Source organism: Lepisosteus oculatus, chromosome 4 (assembly GCF_040954835.1).
Source record: "Lepisosteus oculatus isolate fLepOcu1 chromosome 4, fLepOcu1.hap2, whole genome shotgun sequence".
NCBI lineage: Eukaryota > Metazoa > Chordata > Actinopteri > Semionotiformes > Lepisosteidae > Lepisosteus > Lepisosteus oculatus.
In genome coordinates this window covers 59,950,839-59,975,146 of record NC_090699.1, presented here as the reverse complement: position 1 = coordinate 59,975,146, position 24,308 = coordinate 59,950,839, and the positions used below count along the sequence as shown (strand labels likewise).

Below are 24,308 nucleotides of genomic sequence, written 5' to 3'. Positions count from 1 at the left end.
AATGTCTGTAAACATTTTTTTTTATCTATCAATATTTTGGCACCAGTTAACTAAAATAATTTCTCATTGGGTGAAAGTGAAAGTGCTTATTTGTACTAAGACAGTTATATAAACAGCATAAAGCATAATATTGTTATAATGCTAGAACAGTGCATTTTGGAAACTGTTTTGCTGGTTGGCTACACCACACTTTTTATCTGGGATTTGGCTGATGATGAAGATGAAACAAAACGAAATCTCAGCTTATTTTGTTTTTTTGCGCGACATACCGTATAGCATAGCCAGATAATTCTAAAGAACCGTAAAAGGGCAGTTATTGGTCTCTATAGTAGGTCATTTGCAACTGCTATAGAAATGACAGATATGTTTTTTTCCATACCATTATGGTTTGATAAATGGCATCTCTTTAGCAGGTTCCAGTACAGACAGGCAGCCTTAAAAGACACTCTTTTGCAAGCTAGTACTGTATACTGTAATGAAAATGGATTTGATGCACTTACAACACATGTTTAAGTATTTTTTAGGATGAAAACAATGAAGAGGAGGAACAGACGGTTTACTGTATCCCAGATTCTTGCCCCTTAATGTCGTTTTTAAGTATTCCAGTTAGAAATTATTAATTACACACAAGGAAATAAAGAGACAAGTTTCAGACACATTTCAAGTTTTGTACAATACCGTGCTTCAGGTGTTTGTTCACAGAGGCACAAGGCAGAGAAAGTATTGGTACTGACCCGACAGTTGCTCAGTTCCTCTGCTGACAAAATAATGGTCCCACATTTCTTCCCTGGAATTCCACTGTGGATAAAAAAGTCCAGCATTAGGGGAGGAGAGTGCTATTTATCAAAACAGATGCACAGTTGTCTGTTATAGAAACCCAGGCTATATGACAGATTCAGGCCTGGGGCTTGAGAGGAAGTCTGCAAGCTGCACAGGCAATTACAGAGTTTCAGACTCTCCAAACTACCTGGTCCAAATCAACATTTTCACACCTTGTTAACAAAAAGATGACAAGGTGGGATGAAGTCTAGACTCTGCAGAAATCTGAACTTTATTTCCCTGCCTTCAGCCTTCATTGGCAATGCAAAAGACAGTATGTGTACTCTGTAATACTTCTATCCCCTGTCTTACGTAAAAGCACAAAACTTTTGAGTTGGTGGGTGCTGGCTTCCCGATTTTGCTTTACCCCTTATGTGATATGATATTTGTAGATGACCTATTTGAAGACATTAACACAATCTGGTGAAAGTCTTCAAACGCTCTGCATTCCCATAGTGAATTATCGACTGCTAACATCTGTTTGATGATACTTATGGTAGTAATTATCAGATAACTCAACCTGATTAGATAATAAAGAAGATACTATTTTTTACAAACACATAATATCACAGTTGCACAGACAACACCAATAGATTAACCACTAATGTGTACTATTAATAAAACGGCCGTTTGATATACAGTAATTTAACCTGCATTGTAATAAACTTTCAGAAAAGCATAATTGTGATAAAAAGAATGCTGCAATAAAACAAAATTCAAGAACATTGTTTTCAAAGCTGCAATAATTTATTAACTGTATGATTGTCATTATATGGCTTCCATTTGTGTACATATACTATAAATAACTGGGCTTCACATCTTAGGTCTTCCTTTAATTAATATTAATGTATCTCTGGTACTTTTGCCATGAACATCTATGCTATGACAGACATGCAACTTCTGAAAAAAACGTTTCTAATATTTATACTGGTGTTTTCTCCATCAAAACTCACAAGAGCTTTTAAACAACAAAACTAAACAATCACAGGGCATAATCTCTTTGGAAATAAAGATGATGAGCTATGGAAATTTAAATTTATCAGCAGTGTTTTTCTTCTACAACACGATTCCCACAAACAGTACCACCATACCTCGGATGCTTTAGACCCACCTACCTTTGCAAAGGAACACTCCAAATTTGAAATTTATGCTGCTTGTTGGGTATCAACAGCCTCTTTAAAACACCCTAATGACCCTTTTGTTTTCTGACAACCCAGGCAAAGCTTTCTTGTTAAAGCACTGATTCACAATATAATGATTTTTCCAAGGGCGTCCTTCAGACAGGACCCACAAGCGGCCATCATACAGACATGAGTCATGAGATAAGTAAACTACTGAGACATGCAATTTAAAACCCAATTAGGTGTGAAGAAGATCTTTTTTAAATAATGCAGGTTTACATGAACATGAGCACTTCGGATGCAGCCAAACACTCTAACAAATCAGAAACTTGTACATCCCCTTCCCTTTCGAAAAACTATCATCCATGGACATTGTGCACCTGAGCTGATTGTGGGAACAACAGTTGAGTGCAATGCTGGAATGAGTTACGATGAACTTAACATCTATACCCTGCTTAGATATTTACCAAGCTGTCTTTCCTTTTCAATCTTTGTTTATCCAACAGAGACGTAAAGGTGAAAATTCCTCAATAGATTTATGGTGGCTGGATCTTTCAAAGCTCAAGTAAGAAGGTCCTGATCACCCAAAGAGCCTGATGTTGTGTGTATTCAGTGAGGAGATCATATTAATCTAGTTATCAAATAAGGTCAGAGTATGGCCACTGTTTATTAATTAAAAATAGTGTATTGAATACAATGACAAGATAATCGGTTACAATAGGGCAGGGTGTTCTTTTTATTTCCTTGGTCATTTAAAGAACATGTCAAGATCATATTCATGTTGGTGCATACTGTAAATCACACAAGACTTTGCAAACATCACACACAGCAGGTCTTAAAGTGATTTGAAAATTATGCATCTGGGCTAATGCTACCTGTTGTTTTCGTTCTCTCTGTTGCAAAATAACAGATCTCAAAACAAATTGATCACCATGAAGAACGTTTTCAGATATTCTTGGGCCAACAGATGCTACCCCCACTCCCTATGGAAGTTAACAAAACATTTCAATAGATGTAACTAAAACTCATTTACTTGCCACTTAAACTTCCTACAACAGACTTCCAAGATTAGAAACAGAAATTATACAACCGGAAAGGGAACAGAAAAGTGTTTGCTTAGAAAGCAGAGGGAGAGAATTAGCTATTTTTAAAAGTGGTCTAAAAATAGTCACAGTCAGAGCTCAGTTTTTGTGTTAAAATAAGACAATGATGCAAGACTGAACTAGTTACTGTGCACAGTCACAAAAAGAACCAGTGGTGTTTTGCTACTGGAACCTCCTGTGATTAATAATGTCTTCAATGTTTCACATTAATAGATTTTTTTTTTTATCTGAAGACCTGCATTCAGACCTAAACTATCAGGTTGCCTATTTGCTTCAGTGACCTTTGCAAGTGTAAAAAAAAAAAACTTCTTCATAATTAAAACACAGTTGAATACAAATTCTCATTAATGGAGTGCCTTTATTCCTTGCTTAAGTGAACAATACCAATGTCCAACCTGACATTTAAACCCAAAGTACACCATTGAGGAATACCAAACTACCACCATCATTATTTTACACTCTTCTTATTGACTATTACAGGAAGGAAGGAAACTGGGTATCTTTCATGTCAGGAGACCAGGACAATTAGGCACAACTTTGTTGTGTAGTGGTTGAGAACTAAACAATTCTCTGAACTGCAAAAGGTATTTATCATTTTGTTTCTATGTGACCTTTCTAACAAAAAGACCGAGACCACAAAACAAAAATGTAATTTCACCAGAAAAGCACCAGCAGAATCAGAAGTGAGAAAATAAAGCACAGATTTGTGGGAGTTAAGAAAGTATACAGTACTGTAGTCCTGAGGCACAGGACATGAAAACATGCAAACTGGTATGTGTGTGTGGGGAGGACATCTATAATCACTTTCAGAGAAGAAAAAGTCTGCTTGCTTTTTTTTTATTAAGGGGAGAGGGGTGCATGGCACAGCTGACATAAAAGTTCCCCACCATAATGATGTCTTGGGTGAGAAATTTTACATTGTTTTTCCTTGTCAGCAAATAGCAACTTCCTGAGCAGAATTATAAAAAAAAAAACTTAGAACTTGTCAGTTAGAAAAAAAACAGCATTTAGACAGATGTGCTGCAAAATTACAATAACTGACATTGACTGAGTGTAAGCCGGCACTTTTATTTAAACAAACTATTAATGTTGCCTTAAAAGGCCTTTGGGCACTTTCACCATTATAGACCTACTTAAAATGAGAGCTTAATGAAACTCTTAAAGGCTGTACTGAGAGCAGGATAAATAATTGTTTCACCATTACTAATAAGACTCTAATCATAAGTTATATGTTGACATGTCCCTTACTGCTTTTGGAAAACAGTGCATTTTGGCAGCACATTCCATTCTGATACTGATTCACACCGACAATGGAAACTCATTTAACTAATGCGTCTCGGGAGCAAACGTCTGCAAGACAGCACTAGCCTGTAGATCATTCAAAATAACTGCGCACTTTAGTTTTTAGAAGTGAAAGAAGTGAACTAAACATGCCTTCTAAGTCACAGACAAAAATTAACTTGTTTTTTTATAGTAACAACTCAAAAATGGAACCCATTTCCCCGATTTTCTCTTTTGCTTACATTATCTGCTACTGTACTTTCCCGTTTCCTGCGCAGTACTGATTATTTTTACATACTCTCAATTCCTTAGAACTTTGCAAGGAAATCTTCTGTGTCACTTTGCTTTCTAATGGCAAGCCACTCTCCAGTCATAGATCAAGGACAGAAACAAAGTACATCGAGACCTGCTACAGGAGATGTTTGTAGAAAAGCCCATTAAAGTATCCGAAACAAAACATGAGAAAAAACAGATATATACATAAGAAGCCGAAAATGTTGGTGAGAATATTTTTATGAAAGTGATGCCATACAAGTATGACATTTAAAGGCTAAAATTAAAATGCTTTTGTTAGGTTTTCAAGTCAGTATCCGATGCAAGCTCTATTAAAGTGTGCAAACTGCAAACTTGTAAAGGAGCAGTAAGCCCTGGGAAATGAATTTCCTTTTCATCAGAAATAACCTTTTCACATTCCATACACATTTTTATTAACATTTTTGTAATTTTGTGAGAAATGTAAAATGGCACTAGCAGGATCTTGCTGCTCTAGCTTTTGAGCCCAAACTCCTAACCCACTACAGAACAACAAAACAATATTAAACCAGATTTAGTTCAACTGCCTTTAAGTTAAATCCTGCATTTGTTTGGTGAGACTTAAACAAGTTGACATTTATATTGAAAAACCAATGTTGTCAATTAGTTAACTAGGTCTTTTCCTTAACCACAAATTCCCAGGCTGTTGTGTGGAAAGCAGTGATCAATCGTTATCTTACATGTTTGCTTACATGGTTCACTAGGCCTTTCGTGGATAGGAGAAGAGTTGTTAGCACCTGAGCCTTAATCAGAAATGACAAGGGACACTGTAAAATAAACAGCCACTATTTTAGAAACCATTTCAGCGTAGCACGATGAGATATTCATGTCATTCCCAAAGTAGCCCTGGTGAGCCCAAATACGGAGGCAGAGAAACTGGGCTGTCAGTGAAGAAAAGCCTGACCTAGTTACATCAGCTACCATGGACAGCACTGACTGCAAGGGCATGAGCATGAGCGACAGGAAAGTACAGTCACAGCTGTACACCACAGTTAAGCAAATTGAAGAGCCCAACGTGTCACCAAGAAGAGAGCAGGGTGGCCGATTACCATCTGGTCATTATCCTAATGCTAAGGCATCAGGTTCAACCAAGCGGGTGATTTAATTACAGTGCACTCTTTATAAAAACAAATCAACCCCCCCTTCTTCCCTCATACTTTTCCTCAAACTCCATCCCCTGATCACACTACGGATATATACTCCCTGAATGTCTTTCACTTCAGAAATGCACTTTTTAATCAAACCAAACATTTTACCTGAATGTAGGAAGTACCTGGAAAAAAAAATGAGAAAAAGCTACTTGTAAGCTGCTGATGGACACAGTCAATGGTAGAGGTGAAGACATTGCACAGAAAAGGAGTGTTTAATGAAACAGTAATGAATTCCCACACTCTTGCAGATCGGTGAGGGACCTGACGCAAGAACAGAAAATCAAAAGCTAAACCTCACATCCTGATCAGCATGAAAATCCTGAATCTGGCACTCTCCACATTGTTGTGGTTTTCCAGACTTGTAATAAATCAATACATTTATTTAAGGTCTATGAATATAATAAATGTCTAGTTTAACTGAATATATACTGAATATGCAGTACTTCTATACTTCTATACTAAATTTCTATACTATGATAAATCGATAACACTTCCAGGTAAACTTCTTTAGAGCATAATTATCAAATGGAAAACCCCAGTAAATTAACATTTAACAGTCACACAATAATACTCAAAAATATACAGTTTTAGGGTACAGGGAAGCCAATTCTGAATGACTTCTTAATGAAATCTGACTTTAAAAGACTCTTCAAATCTAAAAGAAATGAGAAATGCATCAGTCTTCTTTAAACTGCATGATCAGTTGTTCAAGATTCAAGAGAACATCTCATCTATCATATGATTTAGTTTAACATGCATAAAAAAACATAATTTACATTATTTTAATAGCCACAAAAATGTATTATTGTATATGAGAATAATTGCTAGAATTTGTTTTGCAAGGGGTGGTTTTCTGACTCCCTGATATAACAGCAAAACATTTTTCTCTGACAGATAACACTCACCCCCCCCAAAAAAGGTGCTGCATACTATTTGAAGTAATCCAATACAATGAGTAACAACAGGGGAGACGTGTGTACTGTCCTGAACTGAGTCCAGCAGCAAAGCCTACATTCATCTTTATTATAGCCATGGCAGCTGTGTTCTTAACAACCAGGTCAGATTTACCAGCAATGAGCACCTGGCGATAAAGACCAAGTCTGAGTGACAGAAAGTCCATCTTATTCAGTCATCTGGCGTTTGATGAAACTTTAAAACAAGGGGGGAAAAAAGGCTGCTCAGCTGTCTTGAATCCTTTCTTGCTCTCCAATTAGGCAATGTTTTCTGACAAGCCTGTTCTTTGGTCTTTGCTTGTTTTGGCAGTGTTCCTGCTACAGGAGTACATTTTGGAAAGAATTGTAAGAGATGAAAGACACATCTCAACTTTGTAATGCAACTGTCTCTTTAAAGTGTACATTGGGGGATATTCAAATCCCAATAAAGATAAATCATTATCTTTAGTCAGTTCTTGTTTTGTGGCTACAGCCTATGTTTAGTGACAACATTACAATTTTATCAATGTTTACCAAGAATAACAAGAAAGTGTTGTTGAGTTGTACAATATCAAATGAGGACTATTTTATAATATTCTAAATCTGGTATAACTATTGCACTCTACAATATATTGGCAACAAGTTATCAACAGTGATCAGTGAGGTCCCGTATTTTAATTTATGCTTGCTGTTGGATCACTGCATGTCTAAAACACCTCAGGATGATTTAAATTTAGACCTGATTACAGTGATTTGTCTTGCAGTGTATAAGGTTTCCCTACACAGTAATGCCATTTTAATCTTGATGCTATTATCACACTGCAGAAGACTTCTGGCATCAGTTTGTATACTGAAAGGGAACTCCTGCCTCTTTCACAACCAAAACAAGGCATCTTCTTTATACCAGCTGAAAGAGATTCCCCAGGAAGACAAGAACAATTTAAGCAATGTTGCCATATGCCACATACCTTTTTCATAGTAAAGAGTCTGTGCATATTCATTTTTTGAAACTGCTGGTTCAATTTGAATTGAGTGCTTGAAAACGTAAAATTAAATGTTAAAGCTCTCTCATACAGCTCAGAACCACTTCCCAGCTTCTCCTTTGAATTGATCCCTGTGTGGATTACAGAAGTGTTTAGGCCTTGAAGAACTAATGGGTTTCTAAGACTTCGAAAGCTGATGGTAGAAAAAAGGCCAAGTTTGAAGTAACAACTCCAGCCACAGCACTGGGAAATAAAATGCACAAGATGTGTAAAAATTAAAAAGCACAAATATGTTTTTCCATTTTAGGTGTAAGATAACAGAATTCTTGGATTTTCAGTTTTTATATGTCATAATACATAAAAAACGTTTTTGCTCTTTAAGATGAGGTTGAATAATGTAATATGTTTATTGTTAAGTTTAAAAAAAGAAATGTAATTGGATCTTTTAAAGGGGCACAAACTTAGCATATTCACAGTGCAATGATCTAAATACAAAGACTCCTTATCTGATTAATTTATACCTTGGTTCCTGATTTGATTAAGATTGCCACAACATAATTTGATTCAATGGTTTTCTGCAAAATATAAATTACATACCATACTAATTAGAAAATTAGTAACCCTGCAACAGACAAAAAAAAAGTATTTTGCAGAATTGTATACATTCTGTAATTTTATACTGTAAATGTTATACAGTAACAAACATTTTTAAACAAAACCTATACCACAGAAGGTTTATTCCAATGGAACATAGGTAATATAACTACTTTTCAAAGCAACATATAGGATTCCCACTGCACGGGGATTGAACATTTCACCGTTTTTATTCTGTTTTTAGATTTGCAAAGGCAGATATGGATTTAAAAAACAGCAAATATTGTGAGTTTCATCAGCTTCCTACAGCCCATAATACCTGAAATGGGTCAACAAAGTGGTCCTATTTGAATATTTGTTTTGTTTTACCATGCCCGAACACTGTTCCAGATGAAGCCTGCCAGCTGGAAAAGCATGAACTATCTACAATTATCTATTACTGACCAATGAATAGTCTCTGGGGGTGGAAGACATGATACATTTGTATAATCGTCTATTTAGCATTAAAACCCACCAGAAATGCTCATCAATGGCTACTAGTTCTTTAAGAATTCTTGACTTCATTAATAAGCATGTGATATAATTATCATGCTACGGGTTGCGACGTCTGAGATCTTTGTACCAAAGGTCTGCACAGAATATTTTTAAACTATTGTTTTTTTAACTGTTATTTTTTCTTTTTTTATACTGTGTGCATTTATTAATAAAGACAGATATAAAATATTTCAGGATATTGGTGAGGAAACAAATGCCACTTAAGTTGACTGATTTCAGACACCGAAGAGCATTAGTAAATATACAGTATTATATAACAGTTAAACATTGTCTAGCATTCTTTAGCGGCAGATTATACTGTATACAGTACTGGACAAATTAACTCCACAGAAAATTCCAATTAGACTTCCCAATACAGAAGAATGAGCTCAAAGCCACAAAGAGACTGCAGATATTCCCATAAAGTGTGAACCCAGAATATATACATGCTCCTTCATGTCAAGTTTTGTAAACCAGAAATATTTTTCTGCAGTACTGAAGATTAAGAAGTACCACCTAAATCAATGCCTTCCAATGATGAACTTTATCTTTTACTAAACACACTGCCACGGTTTCATGATTTAGTGGTCTGTCATGCTCAGCTAGTTAAGTTAGATATGAGTGTATGGTGATTAGCAGAGTAAGCAGCCATTGATGAGAAGAGATAAGTAACTTCAGTAACAAAGTGACCTGTTTTCCCAGGCCAGCAGAGAATTGTGCCTACCCTACAGAGTCCCTAAGGAACTAAGCCCAAGATCTTGTCAGAGCAATTATGCATTACTAATTTCCCAAACTGTCCAAAGACTTACAGTGCTACATCTGCATTAATCCAGATTAGCAGTGGACAAATTTTGAGTTTGAAAAAAGAGCAAACATCAAAGCTAGGTAACAACAGTGAGATTTTCTGTATCTACTGCTGAGGTATGAAAACTCAAAGTATCACTCTGAGAAACACAAGCATTAATTTACTTTGACACAAAAAGACAAAGATATAGTGATATCTTTGTGACTTTTACAAAGATTTAAAGTCATTCTGTGTGGATTTAAGACTAAACCCAAATTGATGTTGTGAGTGGCAAACATAATAAGTATAATTTTAAAGATAATTCTATTACAGTATTTATTAATTCGTCAAGATTTGTGCATTTTCAACAATTCTTTGCAATATCTGACATTGCAGTGGTTGGCTGGAGGGGCTATCTCAACAATGAAAGAACTTGAAATTCATGAAAAATTAAATTACACTGTCACTATTCAAACAACATAAAAAGAGAAACAGTAAAAGCAACTTTCTGACTAGACAGGTTAATCGAACTTTGCTGTATGACGTATCTTTTAAACACTTACAGAGTGTGTACTTCTCTTTAAGACCTCCACAAGTAAAACAATAGAAACAACTGGAATGGCATGTCTAAGCAATTTTACTACTGTATTTACATGAAAATGTCCACACTCAGAAAGACTTGATTAAAGCTTTCTCAAAGCTTTTACAGTGTACGTTTTTACTACATATTTGACAGACCATTGCTTCTGTATTGCAATTTGATTTAATTTTAGGCAATTAAAATGTCTTTCAAGAGCAATTATGTGCTCTTCACATGTTATAAGTGTTTATAGGGAAGTCCACAAGAAGCATTTTAGAATAATTCTATTAATTCATTTCATTTACCCATTAGGGAAACATATACAGTATTATACAGTATTCAAAATTCACATATTTTTCAAACCTTCCAATATAAAGTATTACCCAGAAATCTAGTCATACAACAAGGTTACGTCTCCTATACAAACCACACCATAGCCACATTCCTAACTTCTTCATGTATCCTTCTAGTCGAAGCAAGGGAATACTGTATACAGCATCTGGAATCTGCTGCAAAGAACAAAAACATTTTCATCTAGCTTCCTTTTAGGTGAAAAACTGACATTACGAGTAATATGTGGAAGGCGATGAGTTTAATTAAAAAACGTTGCTTTGGGACAAAAACCTGGAAATGTTCTAAGGAATTGCTTTCATAAAAAAACCAATACAAACAGATGCAGAAATAAATACTTGCAAACCAGCACATACAGTAAATATCTGCAAACACGCACAATAAAAGCTAAGCATCTTAATGGCTGAAATAAGGACTATCCTTGTGTACTCAGTAAAATGTTGCTGAAGCCTTGTGTCTAGAATCTTAACTACAAATTACAGCAATTATTACTATTCTTCTACTACAACTCATGATACTAGTGATGCCTTAGGAACATCACCTAATCACAAATGTAGATGCACTCAGACTTCAGTATTCAGAAACTGAAAAGTTATTTTCTCTCCAAGGCACAGGACTAATGTACCCTCACTGCTAAGCATGTCATATAGAGTATTCTTTAAAAGGGAAGTTTTGTTGAGCACACAGAAAGTAATGTGACAGTAAGTGCTTCATTCTGAAGGAAAAATGAAGTGTAACTGTGAGAGAAGCAGTGAAGGAGGACAGGAATAAGATCCAAAAGATTAATGGGTCTTTCAGCATGTGAGATAATAAGAATGTATGGTTTGAGCAAAGAGCACTATTTTTAGGGTCAAGGATGGGCAGCCTTTCAGAAAACCCTGTGCCTCACAAAACAACCGTGTTAAGTTGTCACTTGTGCTGCACTGAAAAGACCGACACAAAGCGTTAAATGCCATATGCGTAAGAGCCAGTGCTTGATATCACAGCTCCTTTGGAGTTATGTGGTGAGGCCAGATTATTATACTTTTTGGAGAATATTAATGAAGTGACCAGAAATCTTAAAAAATATTCTATATATAATTTAAAAATATTTAAAAATACAAACTTATAATGCATGAGATATTGCATTTAACGAACCACAACTGAAGATTTCACTTATGAACTGAAGTGGAAATTATAAACAGTGTGGAATAGTGGTTAGGACTGGATTTGTGACTGGACGGATGAGGGTTCAAAGATGAAATGCTACTATATCCTTGAGCAAAACAATTGACTCAGATTGGCCTGCTACCTACACACAGATACTCTCCAGGTCATCATAAATACAAATGAGTTCTCAGTTGACTCATCTGTTTAAAAAACAAAGTGCTGGTTGAAATGGTTTGCAACAATCACCTACTAGTAACCAAAGAAGTGGGCAGAATGCTTTTCTCCTATACTGTATGTAACCTTTTGTGTAATCTTAATATTATCACCTTCATGACAGTGAGACCTTAAAACAGCTGATGTGTGATGTACACAGATACATTAAATAGTCATTAAAACTAACTTAAAGGATTTTAATCTGGTTTCGCTTCAGATAATTAATTTGCCTCTTGGTTTCACATTAAAGTATGTCTACAACGAAGGTCACTCCTCAAGTTGCTTAATATTGGTTTATCTATACTTTAGTTCGCAATTATAGCCCACTCTAAGATTACAGAAATTGGCTAGTAGCCATCCAAAGGACTGTTTGGTCTGAAAATGTTACCAAGATAATGCAAAAAAGGATTGTACTGTATTTAAAAGGACTATCCACATGATACAGAGATATTATATTTTAATTTACAGATCATCTTCAAATTTATACATACTGTCACTATTTCTGTACATACTGCCACTATTTATTATTTACTATTTACTGCTTTGTAATGTAATGTTTACATTGTGCAGGGTTATCTGTTGTACTGTGTTGTCTGCTGTACTCTACATGTCTTGAAAGAACGGCACAAATAAGAATCCCAATGTACACAGAGCAAATAAAATCCTCTACTCTCTAAATGTCTGGGACCCCTGTAAAACAATTTCCTCCTCCAGTAATCCTGGAATTCAGACAGATGAGAGAATTAGGTTAATATATAGGATGATTTCACACTATGGATTTCTTGTTCAATTTTGGAGGTGGCTGTAGACTATTTCAGAAGTATTAGTCACCCACTCATAAGCATTTAAACTACAGTATATTCTGGGGGGTATATCTGAAAAACAAATGTGAAGTTAAGATCAGATTTTCAAAATTCAACAAATAGTCTCTTACTAGTGAGATTTTGCACATCTGCTAAGATAAAAGGGCCTCTTTGATCTCAATATTTTTGACTTCAAATAAAAAAGGAGGAGTCCTTATAACCTATAGTTTAAGTCAATATCGATCACTACCAATGTACGATTTCCCCATCCATAGAATGTGCAATGAAAAATAAGAATAAGATTGGTTTAATCAAACAAAACTTTATAAGCTATCACAACTCTGTATATTTCAAGATCAATTGAAACAGTCCATTTAGAAGCACAACACAATAATGAAAGCAATATAACTTTACTATAATGGAATCCGAAAAAAACAGCAGCATGCAGACACGATTCATTTGTGGATCATGCATCGAATGTGGCATTAAAATAAACTGATTTTAGAGACACAAGAATGCATTGCTAATAAAGAATGAAATACTGCAGAAATCTCCGTCTTGTTTTAGAAAAATACTGTATATCCTGCACCAATTGAAAAGCTTTCATGTTTTTATGTACAGAATGTGGGATAACAGTTTTCAGCCCGAGATGAATGCTATTCAATAGTGAAAAGCTGGACTTGGTGCTTATGAAAGCCGACAAACATGTCTATTCATTAGATGCAGGCCATGGGGCCCCTGTGGTGCCTATCTAAGACTATTACCGGTTTACCAGTACATTCCTACCTCTCAGGAGGGCAGCACTTCTAAAGTGCACATGATCTGGCCCCCCTGACTGAAAGTAAAAATAGCACTTCACTTCTCTCATCCTCCTGAAGGACAGGGAGATCCACAGAATACCAGACAGGCTTTCTCCGAGAATTATGAACACCCACACTTCATTGTACATAGACACTTAGAATGCCACCTCTTAGGGATAAGTCTACAGCTTTCATCTTTGTTAAATCTCAATAAAGAATAACCCTCATTGTCATTCCTGCTTCATTACAGTACTCGGGCACTAGGAACAGCTTCATGATTAGCTAAAAGTCAGGTACATAGAGTTTAATCTCTGATTTTAAAACGTACAATTCTGTCTGATTCTTATTCATTAGGATTCCAGGCGTTGAAGCCTTCAGTGATTGCAAGGATTTTTTTTCTTTTTTTTCCCCTTCCATTTCTTTTTCCTTTACCAAATTTCAAACTGGCCCAGCTTGAACAGCATGCACCTGATCAGCTCCCAAACTTGCCAGGTATAGAAATGGAAACTGGTATGTAGCAAAAACAGTGATCCTATGCCAACCAAGACGGTGACTGTATTTAAAAAAAACTTTTCAAAATTCTCCTTTCCATGCTACTACAGCTACTGAACTGAAGTGGGGCAGATTCCATTAGGACCCAGATGTGCGTCAGATTTGTACCTGACAAGCTGTGCATTTTTCTTGATATACTCTCTTTTTCAAAACCTATGGCCAATTAACTCCACACTTAATAGGTCATGTCAGCTGTGGTGCCACCTTACAAAGCATGTGCTACAGTACGTCACACTATCAGTACAATCTTTGCAATGACAGACATGTTCTAAATGTGGGTTGCTTTAAACAAAACCATAGAGTAGACATGCACCTTATCTTTCTAATCACACACATTTTAACGACATGGTTACATCCTGCAACTGCAAAAATCAAGATTGTCACCTGACTGCCAATTTGTTCTCAAACTGATAACTTTAAAGTTGGCAGGCATCATCCCAGGCGCCAGCTGGCAAGTGACAATAATACAGCTGTGTGCCCCGTAATGGTGACCTGAGTTTTAATCTCTGACACTACTGCTTTAGATCCAGCACACTGGCAGACTTAAAAGCAAAGGAACATCCATGTGTGCTCCAGCTTAGCTCAACATATGTCCAGTATATTGCTGTGGTTAATATTAACATTAAAGTTATGGGAAGGTGGTTACAAACTGATATTGTTCCCGTCTAAAACCTCTTCAGCAAATTAAACTTGATATTTATCCTCATTCAACTTTCCAATTCAAATGTCTGAGCCTATGTAATAAATGACCGCATAAGCTTCAAACAGGTGTTGCTAAATTGAAACAGATAAAAGAGGTGTTTTAACAATATTTTAGTGTTGCTGGATTGTAAAACGCATGTTGATAACCTAGTATGACATTGATTACTATAAGCGCAATTTGTCTTTGCAGTTCTCCATTTACAAAGGTTCTCATTAAAATGAAATAGTCAACAGTTTTTGAACATTTATCTGGGTATTTACAGCAAAGCGATTTTGCTTACTTAGGTAAACATTTCAATTCATAGTCTGAATTAATGCCGTTAAGGTAGTACTGTTGCAGTTATACATCAATTTATCACAAACTACTCAATTACTATCCCTGGCATTAAGCAGACAAACATTTCTCACTATAAATTATTTTAAGCACAAGAACAAAGCCAATGGAATGCCAATGAAAAGTAAAAATGAGATGTTAGTGGTTATTACCAAAGACAAAATATCTTTGGTATAATAATCCCTTATTATACAAGAAATTGCTATCCTACTGATTTTAATGAGCAGATTTTTTACTCTTCTGGGCTGGTCAAGAGTGTTATTGTTTTCTTACCTATTGTTTATGCTTCAACTAATGACTTTGAACAGGTTACTCAAATAATTAATCAGGAATGTTATTGTTTTCTTAATTAGTACTCTTCTGTGGTGTATTAATGTAAAGTTTAGGTGTTTGGGGGAACATTTTTTCAGTTTTGGAACCAATCAGAGATTGTAACACGGGAAGTAATGGGAATTTAGTTTCAAAATACATTCAGCTGATCATACAATTAATAGGTCTCTAGCTACTAGGATTTACTAAGACACCAGGTTTATTTTGAAGAGCGTACCAATATCTGAAAAAACACCTGTAGATGTTATTAAATTAAATATTAAGCAGAGACACGAAACACTTATCAAAAGAACATATTTGCTAACTTAAGAAGGACAACAAAATATAATAGGATATTTTGACTGAAGAACATATTACAAGTGACAGTTACTGAAATGGAGAAAGACTTTCTATTTCACGCACATTTTTCTTGACTTAAGATCTGGCAGCAGAGGCTTCAGGTCAAAGAATTAGCCTTTATTTTAATTTTATCTTCTGCAGAAAGCTTTTTGGTCTTTTCCATTTAAACCTTACAAAGACTTCTGCAATTACAGGTTACATTCATAGCACAGTATCTGTTAGTGAAGCCAATCATTTTTTTTTTTACTTTCACACTCCCTGCTATTTAAGAACACGCTGTGCTATTAAACACAGGTACTGTGTAAACACATTTAGTATTTCAATAGCATTCATTGTTAAGTGCAATTTGTCACAAAGAGAGAATATCACAAGGGCTTTTCACATCCTGAAAAATTTAACAGAACTCCATCACAGGGAAAGTTGGCACCTGTATCAGATTGTACAAAAAGTAACTATGTACAGTAATTCTTTTTGTCAGATGGTATGCAGACATGTGAAATACACTCAAGAACATCCACGTATATCCTGTATATACGGTATGGAGTCAGTTGCAGGAACTGGAGAAAACTTTACAAATAAACGGAGCATCTCAAAAGCAGAGAGTTAATATGATGAACAGCACTGAAACAAGTTGCAGTAACAAGATTCTCAGTGAGACATCACATGTGTTTCTGGGCAAGAAGGGATCTTTTGTTGGAAAAACAAGTGTAAAGTTGTGATCACACAATAAAAATAAAACTGCACACTGCAAACTGTGGCTTTCCTTTGTAATTCTACAAGAAACACCTTTGGGATTCTAAGAGAAAATCCCAGTAGGACCTACTATCTGCAATAGTTAGTCCATATTAATAATAATATAAGGCCTATCCAATCGAAATAGCAACAACTATACACACCAATTAAATGGTATTATACAATTAGTAAGATACAGAACTCCAAATGAAATCCCAATAGCATAATGGCTTTTTTCCATCTTCACTATACAATCCCCCACTTTTGTAAACGGCACTAAATTTGTCGTCAATCTTTACATTTAAAAACAGTGGTTAAAAGTGGCTTGCCAATGTATGCACCAATAGAACGCAAAACACCAAAAAGGGAAGAAAACTAAAAAATAGCATAAGATTAATGTCAGAAAACATTCAGTATTTTTTTAGGTACTTACAAAAAACGATCGGATAATTGAATTTATTAAAATTAGAAGACTATATTTAGCACAGCATGGATGGTCTGTAAGCGACCAGTGCAGCGGATTTCTGAAGTTCAATGCGATAATTCATTTTCCATTCATTTCCTCAGGAGTGCTCTGTGAGATGGCCCCCTCCTCAAGTGATAAATCTCAAACGAGGAAGTGGCTGGCCATTGTTATGCCTGACAGCCAAGCTGCACTGACAAGGGATAAGCCACATTTTCCCCGCTGACTAACAGGGAAAAGGGCAGGCGGCACTGAGGCAGTCATTCCTCCAAAGAGTTTACTTGTGTGCGAGACAAACAAGTCACCTCTGGGCAAAACAGGAATCAGCACGGTTTCTGAAAGTTTAAAATGTTATGAAATGTTGCTTCGTTGTGTTCAACACCATGACTTTAATGGTTTTTGGCTTCCTAAAGCAATTGCACATCTTCACAAGGATATACTGTATACAGTACTGTATATAAGTGTAGAACGCATTAAGCAAGTGAAGTACCCACAAGTCTCTCACATCAATCCATCTAATTGCTCAATTTGTGGCAAAATGTTCAATGGCATGGCAGAGAAATTAATGTCAAAGACAAAGAGATAAAGTGTGGGAGATAAAGTTTTTGGCAATAATGCAGTATCTAAAGAAAACTGCCTGACAAAATAACATTTTTCATCACGTCTGTTTTTCATGCAAATTACAAAAAACTGCCGACCATCCCTTAATTGCAAAACTTGAAAGGACTGTTGCCTTTAATTCATGCAGTTTCTAATTAAAATAAAATCAAGTGAACGGGAATAAAAAAGCATGCATTGTTGAAGAGTCAAATCTGGAAAGATTATAACAAGCGGGTATAAAATGTAATTTTATTGACATTTTTTAAAAAAATTAATAGGCATTTAAAACCCAATCAGTCACTTGATGTGGCCATGAGGATGAAAAGTTGAAACCCCAAACTATAAAGGAGGAAGACAAATATTTGACTTGGGGATGGTGAAGACTTGTAGAGCTTTGTGCCAGTGGTTAGGAGTGAGAAATAAAGACAAAGCAAGGAGAGAGATGAGATCAGTAAGGATTGAGCCATTCTCATTTATAAACTGAGCACGGAGAGTGCTTTATGTTGTCTTAGTCAGCAAGCAGATTAGCTGCCTGACTTCCAGATAGGGACACAAAGACGTGAAGCAGAACTCAAGAAAAGGGAGCTATGCTTCTTATCACTCTGTTGTGTTCAGAATGAGAGAGATGGCTGTGATGATGTTTAAGTAACAAAGATTGTGATTGCTTGGTTATCTCCATGTCCAACTGCACTTATGTACCCAGACCATAGATTTTATAGAGTCCAGATGTTACATATATACTGTAGCTTACATTGAAATAAAACAAGAGCATCGTCTCCTAATTTTAATTAAAAAATAAAACTTCAAAATAAGGCCATTGGGTGTATAAACCCAATCTGTGCTCTATGAGATCTCCTTATCTTCTGCTAAGCCATAATAGTAAATGATTAACTTTACAGACAAAAACAGTTTTCAACTGAATATAGCCTAGACCCTTTTTGCAATATCTTTTGTGTTTAAAAGATATAATCATATTTTATAAGGTCCTAAAAAGTCACAAGAGTCTGATTGCTTTGAGCTACTAAACAAATTAATCACTCTCTCCTAAAGTGAACACATTAATGCTGAATTAACTATGATTAATTTACAGTCATTATACATAAGCTTCCTCCACAAAAACCCTATTCAAGGTGAAAACGAATGTGGAATCCCTGCAAAAATTCTCTCTGGATGTCCTGTGAAGAAGGTGAATGACTCTCAGCTCTGCAAAGCACAGGCTATCAATCAAATTGAAGGCATGGACAACTATGCATTCTAAGAATTAAATAAGGAGCTTGGACTAACTCCCAGGACCAATTTTCTATCATGTGTGCAGTGACAAATTAAAAATGTATGCCTGCCCTTTCTTGATAGCAAGAAGCATCAAATTCTCCATTTTATACTTATATTCTGGATCTCTGAAATCACTGAAAATACTTTGAGCACAAATACAACAACTTTTGTTTGCAACACTAGAAAATATGAAATAAAAAATTATATGTACACTATATATCAATGTGTGATTATTTTTTTTAACAATGTTCAAAGCTATAAAACACCAGAGATGTTTTCCCCTCTACCTGAAAAATCTGAATACATCTCTGTGGTTGCTTTTACTAACAATTCCAAATAATTCTCCTTGCAATGAAAAGGATGATTACAGTCAAAACCATTCATTTCAGCCTCAAGAGTTCTCCAACTCAGTGACAATTCAAAGAATGTAAAAATGGTCCTTTATGTGTGATATCTCACATTGCAGCCACATTACCTATGAATAAAATATAGAAATATAATGTTAAAGATTGACAGCATATGACCTTTTTTTAACGAACATCAGCAGATGGGTTTCAGCTATGACAATTTTTGGAGAATTTGTCCTTTCACTGGGAATTGCCACACTGAGAGAGAGAGCCAGGACATCTGTGGGTAGGACAGACTGAGTTTAAGTAATGATCTATACGGATAAAACCGAAGCCACACACTGGAATGATAATCAGCATCTGTGCGAGAGAGGTTCCTTACAAGCTTCACCAGTTGCTGGCAGAACAAAGGAAGTAAGGTATAATCTTTGAACTTACAGACTTTTATCAAACACAAATCTAAGCTGCATTCTGATCTCTGGATTGGCTGTCAGAACTGCGGATTCCAACTTCTCAGTAATTTATCTGTATTATAGACATTTTCTATTTAAAACAGATATTAGATGGGCAGAATGGCTATTCGGATTTCAAAATCCAGCTCAGAACCAAAAGGGACTGTCTAACCTCCTGTGTTCCACAATGATTTTCAGTATTTATTTTAACTACTAAGTACCATATGGGCCTAAGCAAAGCACTGGACCTGCTAGAAAGAATTGATTACAGAACAGGTATAGTATTTCAGGGGAAAAACATTTACTTCAATGTCAATTTTGCTTGACAAACACCACTCATTTACATACAAGGACAAGTAAACTTTTTGCTTCTTCTCGGCAAAAACAGCAAAATAAATGAGCACTACAAGTTTATTTTTCTATAATCATTTAATTATAATTTCATACAAAATCTAGATAAATATGCTAGGTCATGTCCGTATATAACCCTGTGCACTGGGCAACATACAGCTTGGCAAATACTGACATTTCCTCTGACCCCATCTCAATCCAGTACAGTTATTTGAAAAAAAAAATCCATCTATTTCTACTAAAGCATGATTCATAGAATATGTTACATCAATCACTGTCTGTAGATAACAGACTGTGAAGCATTGCTTGCACATGATGTATTTCCCATTGGCACTATTATTCAACATGAAGTATGACTGAAGCCAGGAATATAGCATCTTTCACCGACAAAAAAAAACTGGACTATGAAAAGAACCTATTTAAAAGCTGTCAGAACCTTTGAAAGAACATGTTTAACTATAGTTATACAAATGGTGTTCAAACGAAGGACATTTTGTTTCTCATCAATCTGCGGTTCTTACAGACACATACCTTTCTGACGTGTGAATCATCCCTTGTCATGACAGAATTATATTCCTTTGAGTGCCTATTTTCTTGATGAACTATTAGTCATCTGATTAATGAAAGTGTACAGGGCCAGTAATCAATGTTTTCTTGCAGCAGGATCACAATGTACAATGTCCTGGTTTAATTTTCTAGTTCAGGATCGCATTTGTAAGCTAATGGAATCCAAAGACACTTCATTGCCAGCAACTACTGCTGCACGCCGTATTGTTGTGCATTCGATAAATAAACTTTGATTTGAATTGATTTGATTTAAAGTGATCTTATCTTATCATGTTGCTCAAGACTGCTGTTGTAGGAGTTTCTATTCTACTGTTTACTTAATTGCAACGATTTAACAGCTTTTTTTTCTCAGGGTGCTGACAATCTAAAACCCAACATAACTTGTATGACGGTAGCCCCACAGAACCAAGACTGAACAACCTTCTGCTAGAGAAACTTTTCTCTAAGCTTGATGTAACAGAAGCACTGGTAGGAATTTCTCCTACGGTATGGAGTGACATCATATAGACATCAGCCTTAAGGTCCCTCTTACTGTACCTCCCTGTGTCTTATTGATCGCTATCAATTATTCTAATGCCATCCAAAACAAAAACAGGGTGATGATTATTGTATCATTCATTCAACAACTAAACACGCTCAGTTGTTATTCCCCTACATGGTTATGCCTTTCTACTCAATTTTAGGAAATATTCTTCACGTATTTTCCCTGCCTCTTGATTCAATAATAAAAGCTGAAAAAAAGAAACTGAGAAATTATGCTGTGTAAATGGTTCTTAAAATGCTTTTGACACAGGAACAGATTGTGCACCTGGGAGAACTTCACTTGAAAAAAAAAGAAAACTACAGAAGACATTCTTCCACTAAACTGTGTAAAAGAGTGTCCGCATTCCAGGGCCTGGTATCATCTGATTATTTACTACAGCTGCCAGCATGCCAATGCAGTACAGTGGAATCATTATTTGTTATGCTGTCATTTCATTGTTAGGCACATCTATGGGAAGGGCCTTCCCAGAGCTAACAGCTGGCATAGCCATCTTGTCCAATCTTACTAAGCCAACATCTGTTCAGAATCTTAAGTAAATGGGATATGTGAGAAATAAAGGTAATTTGGCTAATACTCGCGCCACAACTTAGAGACACAAGAGAGCGAACACTGGTGTTCCTTTTAATCAATATTATGAGCAGAACCGGATCTTTAAAGCACTTTGTCTAAAACCCTTCCTCATATGGGTAAATTTAAGCAGGATTTGCCTGAAAGAGAAATCAGTGTATAAAGAAATGTAAATACAATATGAATAATCAAAAAGCTGCACGTCAAATAGCTGTTCTCTTCAAAAAATAAAATATTTGTACGAAATCTACAGTATATAGAAGCTATGTTAGCTGCGCCATTTCAAAAAACCCTGCATTCAGGAATGCCACACTCAGGGTTTATGGAAGTCAGCCAACCAAGGGGTTGAAGCCAATACTTTATCTTTCTAATGGTAACAGAACTACTGTATACTCATGTAACATTGTAATGACAGATGTGCAAGGTTTAATGCATACATTGTGCTCCCACCTCTTCAATTTCTATAGTCAATTGGTAACTTAATGTAGTAGCGCACAGTCTAGCTAGCAATTATTAGGCTCTGTTCAATCTTTCCGATTTCTGGTAACCTGTATTGCTGACCAAATTAAGTTTTAACTATTATTGGTCTCAATAAGGTGCACGTGACCCATGGTATGTCAGGTGTGATTATTTTTCCGTAACATCTATTGTAGATGTAGGCCAGTACAGTACAGCTGAATTTCACCACACAGTACAACTCCCAGGGTATAGTGTTCTTTTAAATTATTTTTAAAAACTGACAGCATGCACATTCTTGTATTTTATTCAAATGAAAAAACACAACATTTCCATGACACCTTTCATCAAACTGAAAGGATCCCCAGAGTGCTTTTCCAAGCTTCCCACACAAACCTATGTGGAGCGCAAACACCTCTTGGGAGCAAAGCATGACAGAACACACACTGTGTTAGCACGCAGAACAACAGGCCTTCCAAAACCACAGTAATCTTTCCCACAAACTATTTTTACTGCTTTTGAGTAAGATGGACCCTTCAGTGATAAAAACTAGTAGATTTGCTGTAAATGAAGTAAGACTGAAACCAATTATAAATAAGAGGAAATCAAAACAAAACTGAATCTTCATTAATAATAGGAAATTGTACATCATGGAACCCCTTTTGTGAGTGAACTGAGTGTTAGTTTCTCACCTTAATATTGATGACTCACCATTTACCTACATTCACACAATGAGACTGTTCCATCAGCCTGCTGTACCTATCCAAGTAAACGGTCAGTTGACCAATAACATTCTGGATAGAGAGACTCCAAAAGCAGCATATTTGTTTTGATGAAAAGGGTCTGTATATACTGATGCTTTATTTCCTACTCACAATGAACAAAAGAAACAAAAGATAAGACGGAAATGTGGCTTGATTGACAAGACAGAGTACCAGGAAAGAATATGAGCTATATATATACAGTATACACAGCATACATTCAGGAAGGATATTAGACTACTGATTAGCATTTTGATGGGCTTCTCATATACGAAGGGCTTCATTTGCAATTTAATGGAGGTAGTTAGGAACTTCATTTTCCCTTATTCAGGCATTCCACTGTTAAAGGTCGAAGCTGGAATACATTTGAATCTGCTACATCTACAGTAACTTGTCACAGTTTTTCTTTTCTGTTCACTAGATTTTAAATGCACAGCTCAGTCAGTTTTGAACTGAACATCATTTTGTATTAATTTGTGTGGTTACACTTGAATCACTGTTAAGTTTCTACTGGTTTGTCACATGCTTAGGTTATTAACAGTCCCCACGTAGGCAAACCCGAACAAAATAAAATTATTTTTTACAACTTTAAGACCTATACTTTATCTGCACTGTAAATGAAGTATATTATAGATTGTTAATTTGAAATAAAAACACCACATCAAATGCATAGATATTGGAATGAACATTGTTTAAACTCATGGACTAGAATACAATAACAAAGCTGCTGAGATGTATTTTTGTGTTGCTCTGTTCAATTAAACTGATCCGGCTCAGCTTCAGTCTAAAAACTTAAAAGTGACGCTATTCACTCAGAGGGGATATGTGTAGATAATACTGAAAAGGGTCATTGTTATTCACTGAAAGAGATGATTACAAAAATAAAAACTGAATTTCAAAATCAATCGAATAAAAGCTTTATCCAAGAAGAACACAAGTACAGATCACTGCAGGCCAATGTCTTCTCATGAAGACATGATGTACAATGTTGTGTTATGTTTCTCTAAGATAATTAATTTTCAGCTAGAACCAGAATGACAGTAATACAGTAAGTCTGCTGCTGAGTTGTTTTACTGTAAAATTTTCATTTCATTTTTAAAATCTATCATGTGGAGTAGAGAGTGCTACCACACAATAAATCCAGTGCTAATGCAAAACCATGCCAACTGAGATTGAATGTTGCATTGCAAATATCTTCATCTCCCTTTTAATAACCCCATCCCCAGCTCCCATGAAATCATTTCACCACCTGAAATAAAATCTCTGTACTGAAGCTCCCCTTTTCTATTAGCCAAAATTGGTTAAGAAAAATTTAAACGGTCTGCATAAATTTTCTGTAAAAAATGTAATCTGTTATCATGAAGGAGATTGGTAAATTATATTCATATTCATAGCATCGTACTGTAGCCTTAAAAGTGTAATATACCAC

At 35.7% G+C, this 24,308-nt stretch overlaps 1 protein-coding gene across 1 annotated transcript in view; it reads right to left on the bottom strand.

The window, feature by feature from the left end:
* The window catches only part of cpne9 (copine family member IX), a 120,568-nt gene that overhangs the window by 49,546 nt on the left and 46,714 nt on the right, over positions 1-24,308 (bottom strand). The window contains exon 7 of the mRNA XM_069189438.1: positions 735-798. Coding sequence (XP_069045539.1) covers positions 735-798 — 64 coding nt within the window. The remainder of the gene's footprint in view (positions 1-734; positions 799-24,308) is intronic.